At 33.7% G+C, this 12,400-nt stretch overlaps 1 protein-coding gene across 1 annotated transcript; it reads left to right on the forward strand.

Moving 5' to 3' along the window:
• The first annotated feature begins 4,068 nt into the window (after positions 1 to 4,068).
• Positions 4,069 to 10,885, forward strand: LOC114538005. Its single transcript, XM_028559117.1, has 8 exons — positions 4,069 to 4,301; positions 5,960 to 6,042; positions 6,211 to 6,443; positions 7,269 to 7,320; positions 7,942 to 8,176; positions 8,567 to 9,539; positions 9,848 to 9,929; positions 10,135 to 10,885. The coding sequence occupies exons 1-6, from the start codon at positions 4,069 to 4,071 to the stop codon at positions 8,862 to 8,864; spliced, it is 1,134 nt and encodes a 377-aa protein (XP_028414918.1). The 3' UTR covers positions 8,865 to 9,539; positions 9,848 to 9,929; positions 10,135 to 10,885.
• Positions 10,886 to 12,400: the final 1,515 nt, after the last annotated feature.

Genomic DNA, 12,400 nt, shown 5'->3' on the forward strand with positions numbered 1-12,400 from the left:
TTATCAATATCAAAATATTTGACATCATAACCAAAGTATGGTAATATTGTTTAATGTTTCTATAATATGGGCATGAAACATGCTTGCAACTTTACATATGACAAGCATTTCACCATTAAGACAGCATGGTTATCAATTTCAAAATATTTGACATCATAACCAAAGCATGGTTATATATATTGTTTAATGTTTCTATATGGGCACGAAGCATGCTGGAAACTTTACATATGCAAGCATTTGACCATTAAAACAGCGTGGTTATCCACATCAAAATATTTGACATCATAACCAAAGCATGGTTATATTGTTTAATTTTTGTATGTGAGCACGAAACATGCTTGCAACTTTATATAGGACAAGTATTTGACCATTAAAACAGCGTGGTTATACCCATGTCAAAATATTTGACATCATAACCAAAGCATAGTAATATTATTTAATGTTTGTATAATATGAGCGTCAAACATGCTGGAAACTTTACATTGGACAAGCATTTGACCATTAAAACAGCGTGGTTATCCATGTCAAAATATTTGACATAATAACTAAAGCATGGTTACATTGTTTAATGTTTGTATATGAGCGCCAAACATGCTGAAAACTTTACATAGGACAAGCATTTGACCATTAAAACAGCGTGGTTATCCATGTCAAAATATGTGACATCATAACTAAAGCATGGTTATATTGTTTAATGTTTGTATGTGAGCGCCAAGCATGCTGGAAACTTTACATAGGACAAGCATTTGACCATTAAAACAGCGTGGTTATCCATGTCAAAATATTTGACATCATAACCAAAGCATGGTTATATTATTTAATGTTTGTATATGAGCGCCAAACATGCTGGAAACTTTAAATAGGACAAGCATTTGACCATAAAAACAGCGTGGTTATCCATGTCAAAATATTTGACATCATAACCAAAGTATGGTTATATTGTTTAATGTTTGTATATGAGCGCCAAACATGCTAAAAACTTTAAATTGGACAAGCATTTGACCATTAAAACAGCGTGGTTATCCATGTCAAAATATGTGACATCATAACTAAAGCATGGTTATCTTGTTTAAAGTTTGTATATGAGCGCCAAACATGCTGAAAACTTTACATAGGACAAGCATTTGACCATTAAAACAGCGTGGTTATCCATGTCAAAATATTTGACATCATAACCAAAGCATGGTTATTATTTAATGTTTGTATATGAGCGCCAAACATGCTGGAAACTTTAAATGGACAAGCATTTGACCATAAAACGGCGTGGTTATCCATGTCAAAATATTTGACATCATAACCAAAGCATGGTTATATTGTTTAATGTTTGTATATGAGCGCCAAACATGCTAAAAACTTTAAATTTAGGACAAGCATTTGACCATTAAAACAGCGTGGTTATCCATGTCAAAATATGTGACATCATAACTAAAGCATGGTTATATTGTTTAATGTTTGTATGTGAGCGCCAAGCATGCTGGAAACTTTACATAGGACAAGCATTTGACCATTAAAACAGCGTGGTTATCCATGTCAAAATATTTGACATCATAACCAAAGCATGGTTATATTATTTAATGTTTGTATATGAGCGCCAAACATGCTGGAAACTTTAATAGGACAAGCATTTGACCATAAAAACGGCGTGGTTATCCATGTCAAAATATTTGACATCATAACCAAAGCATGGTTATATTATTTAATGTTTGTATATGAGCGCCAAACATGCTGGAAACTTTAAATAGGACAAGCATTTGACCATAAAAACGGCGTGGTTATCCATGTCAAAATATTTGACATCATAACCAAAGCATGGGTATATTGTTTAATGTTTGTATATGAGCGCCAAACATGCTAAAAACTTTAAATTGGACAAGCATTTGACCATTAAAACAGCGTGGTTATCCATGTCAAAATATTTGACATCAAAATATTTGACATCATAACTAAAGCATGGTTATGCACCAAAGAGTCTGCCGATGTAAAATATAAAATATCAAAATTCTGCAGGTGCTTTAATAGCGGTAAATTAACCTTCCGAAAACTCATATTACCCGAAACATTATTGCAAAAAATAACTGTTGAGTAGACTCATTAGAAATTATTTGGGCCGCATATATAAGTGTTCCAGTTACCCTACTATTTGATCATTGGCAAGTGCATCTATAAAACACCAGACCCAACGCGAGAGATATATTTAACAGTTGTTTTGCAATCGTATATCATTAGTCATATACGACGAGAGTGAGCAGAATAACAGTTTTATTATATACACAAGCGCTGAAAAACCACTTTCAAATTTATTCGTAATTTGAACAATAGTGAACACACTTTTTAAAAAAAAGGTTGGATACAGTAATTAAATCCCGTATCGTGTTTTTTCCAGCATTTTAAAAGCTAATTGTTATTTTGTCAAACCGTATTAATATATTTTGTAAACCTATAGTTTTCAGCCTACTGTATGTTGAATAATTTTATTTCAAATTTTGTCGCCCTTTCGGTGCATGCATTTTGGTTCACTTTTATAAAAAAACCCGTTGAATTTAATCATCGCTTTACTCACCGAATCTTGTCACCATTTTGTTTACGTTTTTCTACTAGACAGGTACGAGCAAATATCTGTTTACGAGAGAGCCAATCAGTTGGCATGAGCTCATATCCGGCGTCTGTGTACATAATAAAAGCCTATATATATATATATATATATATATATATATATATATATATATATATATATATTATATATATATATATATATATATATATATATATATATATATATATATATATATATATATATATATATATATATCATACTTTTTCGATATGCATGAGTAGTGAATTCACATTCAGTTTTAAAGGGAAATGGCAATATTTTTATTTATTTCCTCATTTGAAAGAGCTTTGAAAACTTTATTAATTCTCTTTTACCGTTTTTACATATTTTTCTTACCTCTACAAATATTTTGATCGAAAGGAATGAAATATCTTGGATTTTTGTAGATATGCAGTTACGTTACAACATTACGTTACGCAATATTTCTATCTCGACAACCACTAATCATTTTGCACTCAAAACTATACTCTATATGCTCTTCGAAATATCAAGATCACTCAACACCTTTAAAACATCTACAAATCAATATTTGGCTAGCAACGATTACTTTTATATGGCTAACCCCTGTTGTGACGTCACCAAATTATCCAAGATGGCTGATATTTCATTCCTTTTGATCAAAATTATTGTAGAAGTGAGGAAGATATAAAAAAACGGAAAAAGAGAATTAAATTTAGTTTTCAAAGTTCTTTCAAATGAGAAAATAAAAAATATATTGCTATTTCCTTTTAAGGAGATTTTCGTTTCTTTTCTATATTGATTTCAAGAAGCTACTAGGTTCTACGACACAAAGCTCTCTGACACAACAACAGTCGACAAGTAAGTCCTAGGAAGTCCACAATGTAATGTAATACCAAAAAAACACAACTTTTAATAGAATGGTAACGCTATCTACAATAATTATACATAATGATTAATCGCTTATCGGCTTTGTTTATGCTTCCATATCTCCTTCGCTCCGAGTAATTTGGACAGCAACCCGTATACTTAAAAGTAATTTTTACTGCATAATAAGCTATCGTGCTTTCATTTAGTTTCATCCACAACGGCAGAAACAAAGAGTTCAACACCTCAACCAACAAGTAACTAATCGTGTTATTATTTTTTCCCTAACCGCGTCGGGGCATTTTTATTGTAAACTTCTTTTATAAAGTCATGTATTTTTTATAATCTATAGTTTACGGATCGCTAATGCAGGTTTTAACAACCGGGGCTGCATGGTTGGTTGTATAAAATAGTAGTTTTAAACTTTAACTTCTGAGTTAACTAGGATTAAACTATGCAAAATGTAGTTAAAGAATTTTATACAACCGGCCCTACGACAATTTTCCATTATTAATTTTAGTCATTTTACACCTCCTCTCTGAAATCTTTTATTTCTAAGGTACCCAAGCGCATGAAATCATGATTACCTTATAAACTTCGCAAAACACTTTTAACTTCAACTTTTAGCGATGCCTTTAACATGTTCTGATGCGGACTGGTGGGGAAGTTTTGACATTCCATTGATCTGGTCAAAATGTGGCGCAAAAAATCTTCTTATCACAGGATTTTATCGAAGTCCCCTCAAAGGTGGCAGCGATTCGATCAGTTTACTAGAAGAAGCAAGATGTTGTAACTCGATACCTGGGTACAGCGGTCAGAACGGCCAGTGTAAAGAAGCTAGCTGGTGGAGTTCTTTCGACAAGTAAGTAAAATATTTTATACGATTCCGGTATAATATAATTTGTTTATACATGTGCTGCATACGTATTTTTGAGGATTGTGAAATCTACTCTCTGGATAATTATAGAGCTTGCACGGAAAACAGAAAAAAGATTAGGAAAGAAAACGACGTAATTGTGTTTATCAATGAAAATCGTTAAATTTCTTTTTGATTAAGCTAAAGTTTAGAGACGAAAACTACTAAAACCTTTTTTAAATATGCAAATCACTGCGCAAAATTATAGCTATAGATGCACCATGTATTTAATTCATATAACTTCCTGAAATAATATATTGTAAATAATACATTGATTGTTAATAATTGCCGGACCTCCAAAATGCCACAGAATGTATTTTATACATCCGCGTTAATGTCTTCTAAACATAGGAAATGACAAATGGAATGTTTGCCCTCTGGGTTATTTTTAAATGGGTTATATCGCAACATTGGAGCCGGCACATTATCTGGTATCGAAGCAGGTTATTGCTGGAAACCAAAGAATCATCCTGACAAGTATGCATCGTGTTATGATGAAGATGTTGGAACATATTTTAATAAAAAAGGATGGTCAAGCTGCTCCCAGGCAGGTTATTACGTCACTGGTCTTTATCGAGGATCTGGTAAATGGCTGAACAACATCGATAAATTTCGATGCTGTCAAACACTTAACAATATGAATATACTGTACCGATACAATACGGTATTCAGAATCAGAACTATTTCGGGAACTAAGCTAGAATCTGGAATTATAATCCAGAAACCTCGTTAATGCACAGAAATTTATTGTGTACGTAAAGACTGTAAAAAGAAACCTGTAAATTTTGATGTTATCAAATTATCCAGGTAAAGAATCACTAATCTGAAATTTTGCGATAAATAGTGAACAATGTTTACTATGAATGACAATAATAATTTTTGTTGAGGTTTACATGAACGCCTTTGCAAAATGCATTAAAACGCTTGTATATTGTATAAAAGCTAACTTACGCACACTCAAACACATTTGCTATAAAAGGCAGGTTAAGGGACAAGGCAAAAAAGAAAAGACCGTTACTAGTTGCATTTATATTAAGTATTAAATTCACGTGTACCCATGCAACGACCTTAAACGGTAAAATATTTTGAAAAAAAATTGTAAAGATATTGTTATATAAAGTTTGTACAAGACTTATTGGAACAGCCTTGCATGATAACAAGTGTAAAATAATTAATAAACGATCTTCTTATTGGAACAGCCTTGTGAGCAAGTCTTTGATAATTCACAAGCTTCTTACAACTTTTTCCTGACAGTTTGTTTCATACTTGCATGTCGATTGCTTTGAAAAAGTCGTGAGAAAAAAACAGGTATAGAATTGTTAAAAGATATTAAATTTTCTACGAAAAACAGAATTTATGCGCATGCGAGAAAACGTGACCTCATTACGTATGTTAACTCTTGCACAGGTGGCAATTGCTCTTTAAAGGCAAGTTAATGAAAACACAGATAATTAGTGCTCCTTTGCAAGGGAAAGAGAGTGAATATATTATAGTTGTTTATAATAATATGGCACACAAACATACAAAATTAGAATTAATTAGGATAATGCTGTCATGGCTTCAAATTCGATACAAGCTTCATGTTTGCCTATCGTGTTTTTGAGATTCATGTTTCTATTGTTGATATTTTTATATCTCCAACCTTTTGTTCATGGGTATGACTTTTGCTTCGATGGATCAAATGAAGGTAAGCTTTGGGATTCGTTTGCAGCTGTTCAATAGAACAAGGCTGGTTTAGAACCGTGTTTATTAACCTTATAAACATAACAATGTGAGTAAATTTGTTCAAACAAAAGCATGTAATTATCAATCACAACTAAAGCTAAATCTTACACGTTGTTTTGTAATTTTAAAGGCTATCGTTTGAACGCTGAACCTATCGAAATTATTCACGCCGAGTCGGGACCAGAATGCGCTATGAAATGTGCAGCAAAAAATGGATGTAGATCTGTCAACTTCAAAAAACAGAGAAGTTGTGAAGAAATACAAAACTGTCAGTTACTGACAGAGGTCTATTCGGAAAAATCTCCTGAACAGCTGACTGAAGATGAGGAATATGATTATTATATACTGGTCGATTGTAATGGGGTAAGTATGCACATTACGTAACCAATCTGCATTTATCACAAAAAGCTATGCAAATTGTCCGCCAGAAGAAAATGAAATTTTGGAAAGGGAATCAACGTATTGATTTGTTTTGATCGCATTAAGTAGCGAGATTCAGGCCAATTGTTTATGTACGCGGTAAGAAATTTCTCAAACGAAAATTTTCTTCCATTTGTTCTCAAGACGTCGTTAAAAATTGTTGTTTATGAACTTTCCTTTTTCTTAGCTTCACTTTGTTTAAAGACATCTATCTGAAGCCAATGAAAAATCTAAGTTGCATGATATCCAAAGTTACAGCGTAGCAAGCCAGACAATTTGTCCCGCAATGCTAATATTTTGGTGTTCATTGACTGCGAAATCAATGAATTTTTAAAGATATGAGTAATAACTCGAAATTTACATATTGGGACAAAATCGTCATGCTGGCTACGCCAGTATCCAAGTCATTCATAATAAATGAAACTTGTCTCCTAAAGTGTAACGGTATCACGGTTAACAAAATGTAATAACTAGCTATCTTCATATTCAGGCAATTCCGATACGTACAAAGAATTAATCGATTAATTTAATAAAGTGAATTTCTGAAATAAACGGCCAACTTTTTCAAACTAAATTTAATCCCTATTTTTTTTTTCTCCCAGTCAAATTTGCAATGTTAAATGGGCAACTGTTGGCATAATTGCTACCAGAAAAATAACAAAAACAATTTCGCGACGAATGTCTATAAACTATTTCTGCTTGAGTATAAAGTGATACTAGGAAAAATCAAATTTTCAAAAAATTATTGCTTTTTACATTGATTTTTAGAAACCATTAGATCCAACCCCAGCCAACTCTACGACACCACAACAATCAACAAGTAAGCCTTGCTATCTTACATACACAATTGTTTATTACATGGCAATAGATGCGTTCCGAAAAATATCGAGTATAATTCATTTGCTCAATTTTAACAGTTACGGAGAGTCAAATATTTGAAAAACTTCTTGAAAAACTCCTAACTTCCGGTTTCGAATGGGAAACGGAAGTTAGGAGTTTTTCAAATATTTGATGAACTCCTTAAAGCCACCTGATAAATTTGTGCAGATGAATTACTCGATATTTTTCGGAACGCATCTATTGCCGCGGCTGTGAAATCAGTACATTATTCATTAAAATGCAATACTACAAAATATTTACAACTTAATGAAATAAAAGAAATGCGAGCGGCCAAATCATTCATTCCCCCCCGGCTATCATCCAGACTTTCAACGTTAACTGACTCCGCGGCCCTTGATCTAGTAAGTGCATTGCTATAAAAGGTAAAAAAACTGGAAAACATGATTTGGCTATATTATCTCAAATAAACTAAGATTCACTTTGTACATGCATATAAAATTTTCTATCTGATTTCCCTGCGCGAGCACGTTTCTATAGATTACATACACCAGCTTGCATGACCGAAATCGTATTTGACATCATCTTTCAACGACTCCTTTAGCATGTTCTCATGTGGACTGGTCGCAAAGTGTTGACAGTATGGGTTGGTCGAAATGTGGCGAGGAAAATCTCTTTATCACGGGACTTTATAGAGGTCCTCCGAACAGCGACAGCGATCCCATCACTTTACTTGAAAAAGCAAAATGTTGTAAAGCGATCCCTAAAGCGAGTTGCAAAGCGTGCAGCGGTCAGAATAGCCAGTGTCAAATAGCTGACTGGTGGAGCTCTTTCGACACGTGAGTATTTAGCTTTTTATGTGATTCAACAATGGTATAATTGGAAATTTAAATATAAATCGTTTATTAACCAAGTCTGAACTTCTGTGTTTGTTCCCTTCATAACAATATAACAATGGAGCTATATATATATATATATATATATATATATATATATATATATATATATATATATATATATATATATATATATATATATATATATATATATATATATATATATTATAGCGAATCACACGGTTACATATCCATGTGACTCCATTTGACGCCATTCCCAAATCTCAATCGAATTTCGAAGGCAAAAACTTATTCAAATAACATCATCATATAAAACACATGCAGTTGATGAGGACATTAATTTCTGAATATTTTTACTTCCATTATGTGAAGGAATAACAAATCGAGCGTTTGTCCAGTGGGTTATTTTCTAAATGGGTTATATCGCAATGCTGATGGCGACGACGTGTTACATGAATTACATCGAATCGAACAAGGCTATTGTTGCAAACCAAACAATCATCCTAACCGATATGGATTGTGTTATGATGAAGATGTTGGAACATCGTTTAATCAAGAAGGATGGTCAAACTGTTCCAAGGCTGGTTATTATATCACTGGTCTATATCGTGGATATGGTGATAATTGGCTGAACAACATCGATAAATTTCGATGCTGTCAAACCGCTTAATAACATCAACGCTGCTTTTTATCTACCTTGATAATTTTCATCAAAAATGTTGAGAAAAGTGTGGACGAAATTTTTTTGTGGTTCTTTTAGCAGATGTTGCGGTTTATATGTCATAAACTTGTAACCACATATTTCAGGGAGCATTGTAGATTAGTAACTAGTTAAGCACTAATATCACTAAATAAATTTTCACAATTTGTTTTCGTCAAGATTAAAATCCTGTATATAGCTAGTTAAGGTGGACCCGATAGGTTGTTTGATGGAAAATCGTGATTTGATACGGAATACTATATATAGCAAAGTTATACCATGTGATTTATTATAGACAACCGATTCTAAACTGGATGCATATTATCCAATTTTACCATTTTTACCTAAATATAACTTGATGATAAACGTAACTTTTTACATAGGGCACAAACCTATATCACAGTTAATCACAGTTAATGCAAGCGTGAGGCAACAGTGTAGCTTTAGAAGAGGTAAAATTTATAGTTACCGTAGCTACTGCATTCATGCACGCTTATATAGTCTTATATAAACCCACTTAAGCTGTTTAATGTATTACCAATTTATTTAATAAAACTTTCGTTTAACGCTTTCTTGTTTTATTTTCAACTGATCATCGTTATGATATCAAACATATCAACAAGGACAAAAGTAGCAAGCGAAGCGGTAAGCTGCATTGTTAGCTATTATTAGCTCAGCAATTAATCTTTCTACTGAATACATAATTTTTCTCACGTGGTAGAATAATCCCTACAAATATTTACACTTAATAACAATACCAAACCCATGCACTTTCATGAAAATACACAAGACTTGGGTGTCAAAACGTTGGATCGCGACGATGTATGAATCATACATCCGGTTTGCCGTGAATTAACAATTAACACACTGTTTTTACTAACTCGCTTTCAAATAAAACTTAATCACGCCGTACGCTAATATTTATACTAAACTATTATGTATAAATTCAATAGTTCCAAAGAATGAGTGGTTTGAAACAAACATATTTGACGAAAAATCCAACATTAAGAAAGAATACAAGGAAGATTTGTTAAGGTAAACAACGATGAAGGTGAAATCCTATCATCAAGAAATGCTGTTGTGCACATGATCATCTTAGAATACGTTCGATATACGTTAGATTTGCGGAAAGAACTACCAATTTTTTTAATTTTTAGTCTAAGAGCTCTTTTCAATTAGCTAAAAACAATTTTTTGACAAAGATTGAACTTAATTTTTTTCTCTTTTATACGGTTCTTAGATTACCCGGAGTGGAAAAATTCCATGTTGGTTTTGATGGCAAAAAGGATCGAACGTGGAAAATATACATCACCCACTCAGAAAACTCACTACCGTCCATGGATCAACTGCAGAAAATATTTGGTAACAATATCTCCTGTTTTGTCGAATTCATCGAAGAAAAAGTCGATAAAAACAGTAGATCTGCTTTTCTTCGAGGACCAAGATCAGGAGATCCGCATCATGTTACAAATGGGGAAAATAGAGGCAGTGGAAAAATAAGTATTCTTGGTTTTGGGGATTTACGCGGACAGAAACACTACGCAATCACCTGCTATCACGTTTGTTACCAAAGAGAATTATCAGGAGACCTATACCAACAACACCAAAAACTGAAGACAGACTGCGAAAATGACGCCAGGGGATGTTTTGGATACAAATATCAGTACCAAGGAGATGAACCTCGAAGGCTTGGTGAATTTTATTGTGGTTTATACAACGACAAGAACGATATTGCCCTCATCGAACTTGATAGATATTTGGACTGCAACGATGCGGTCAAATTCCTGAACGACGCGGGTATTGAGGACACTTTGGCGACTGAAGAGGTAGTCACTGAGAAATTAAAAAACATGAATGGACCAGTTTCGGTTGGAATATTTAGTCCTGAAATTGGGCATAGAAGAGGAAATTTGGTTGAAAAAGATGCGGGATTCAAAAACGGAATGAATGACGGCTTTTATGGCATAAAAGACGTGTCTGACGATAACATCTTTGCGAAAAAAAACGACTCAGGGTCTTTGGTGTATATTATCTGTGAGGATGGCAAGAAGATACCATTCGCCTACCTTAGTAACATTCACAAAGGCGTCTATTACTGCCCTAATTTGAAATCCAGTTTGGAGGCACTGGCAAGTTCTGTAAAACCTTGCTTGGGTAGATGTGGAAATCACTCTGAATAATTATATGTGCAAAGTGACGTTATGTCTGGCATGCAGTAAATGCTTAGCACGAAACGGTAATCCACATCTTTATATTATTTCATTTTGTACTTTTCTGTATCAGTATAACAGTATATAACGATAATCTGTAATAGCATAAGTAATAAGTATTTTATAAAACGTTAAGTATTTCAGTACCCGACAATTCGTAATCTGTATAAATATATCGACAACGATAATTTGTAATTGTCAAGCAACAAGTTTTAATAGCATAAATATAACCACATACGATTCATAAATTGTAATTGTAAACGTATATCAGCCATTGTTTAGGCTAATACTCTCTATATTTATAAGTAGTTATCAGCAAACGATTTTAGTATAAGCTAATATTGTAAGTACATATATAATTATAAGAATATATCACTGGGAGAAAAATAAGGTGTAATCAATGTAACTCTACATGAGCAAACGAAAAATAAAGTGTGTAATCTCCACGCGTGGATAACTTCTTAACATAGTAAAAAGAACTGGAATAGATTCTTGATCGCTATACCACGTACATAAAAAATCGCTGCAGACGCTATGTAAAATTCCAAAAACATAAAACCACAAAAAGCACAAGGTGTCAAACATTAATTATTATGACAATATGACCACGTTACCTCACATTACTTATCCAGCTTTTGAAGTGCACAATATCAGCATTTAGTATACACCCGACTATTGCTGTATTAGAAACCAAACATTCTGATTTGCTACTCAACCATTGTCTATTCGTGATGGTGAACGTTTGGAAAAAATTCGCTCGCGCGACCGTACAAAATTGAATTAAATAAATTATTTTTGGTGTAATTGCGGTTTATCGACTATTTTCTCGAAATTAATATATCTATGTACAGGGTGTATACTACAACAATTAGACAACTTGCCTTCGTTGTCTATGCATGAGCGAATAGTCAACTCAGGCTTCGCCTTCGTTGCCTATTCTCTCATAAGCAACTCGGACTCGTTGTCTAACTGTTAAATATCCCATAATACCCCCTACTAGCACAACCAATCCCCCAGCTCGCAGTGCCCATCAGATGCCACCTTCTGTTCACACGAAGACCAATGGCCCCCCTCTGTCCCCTTGAAAGGAATCAATCTTCCCAGTGTGGTAGCCAGCACAGAGCATGCTCGATGTGAGCGAACCGTAAACATAACAGCTTTGCTTACTAACGAGAGGTACTTTAGCAAGATCCCTGGGCCGTGACCATCTTCTTCCAAGGCAACCCAGCCTGTCACCCAACATTGCGTGCCTGCAGGAAGTTTAGAGGAAGGCAGGCAAACGGGTAGGGCCCGACT

This window comes from Dendronephthya gigantea, unplaced genomic scaffold (genome assembly GCF_004324835.1).
Source record: "Dendronephthya gigantea isolate DGI-Jeju-01 unplaced genomic scaffold, DenGig_1.0 000172F, whole genome shotgun sequence".
Lineage (NCBI taxonomy): Eukaryota > Metazoa > Cnidaria > Anthozoa > Malacalcyonacea > Nephtheidae > Dendronephthya > Dendronephthya gigantea.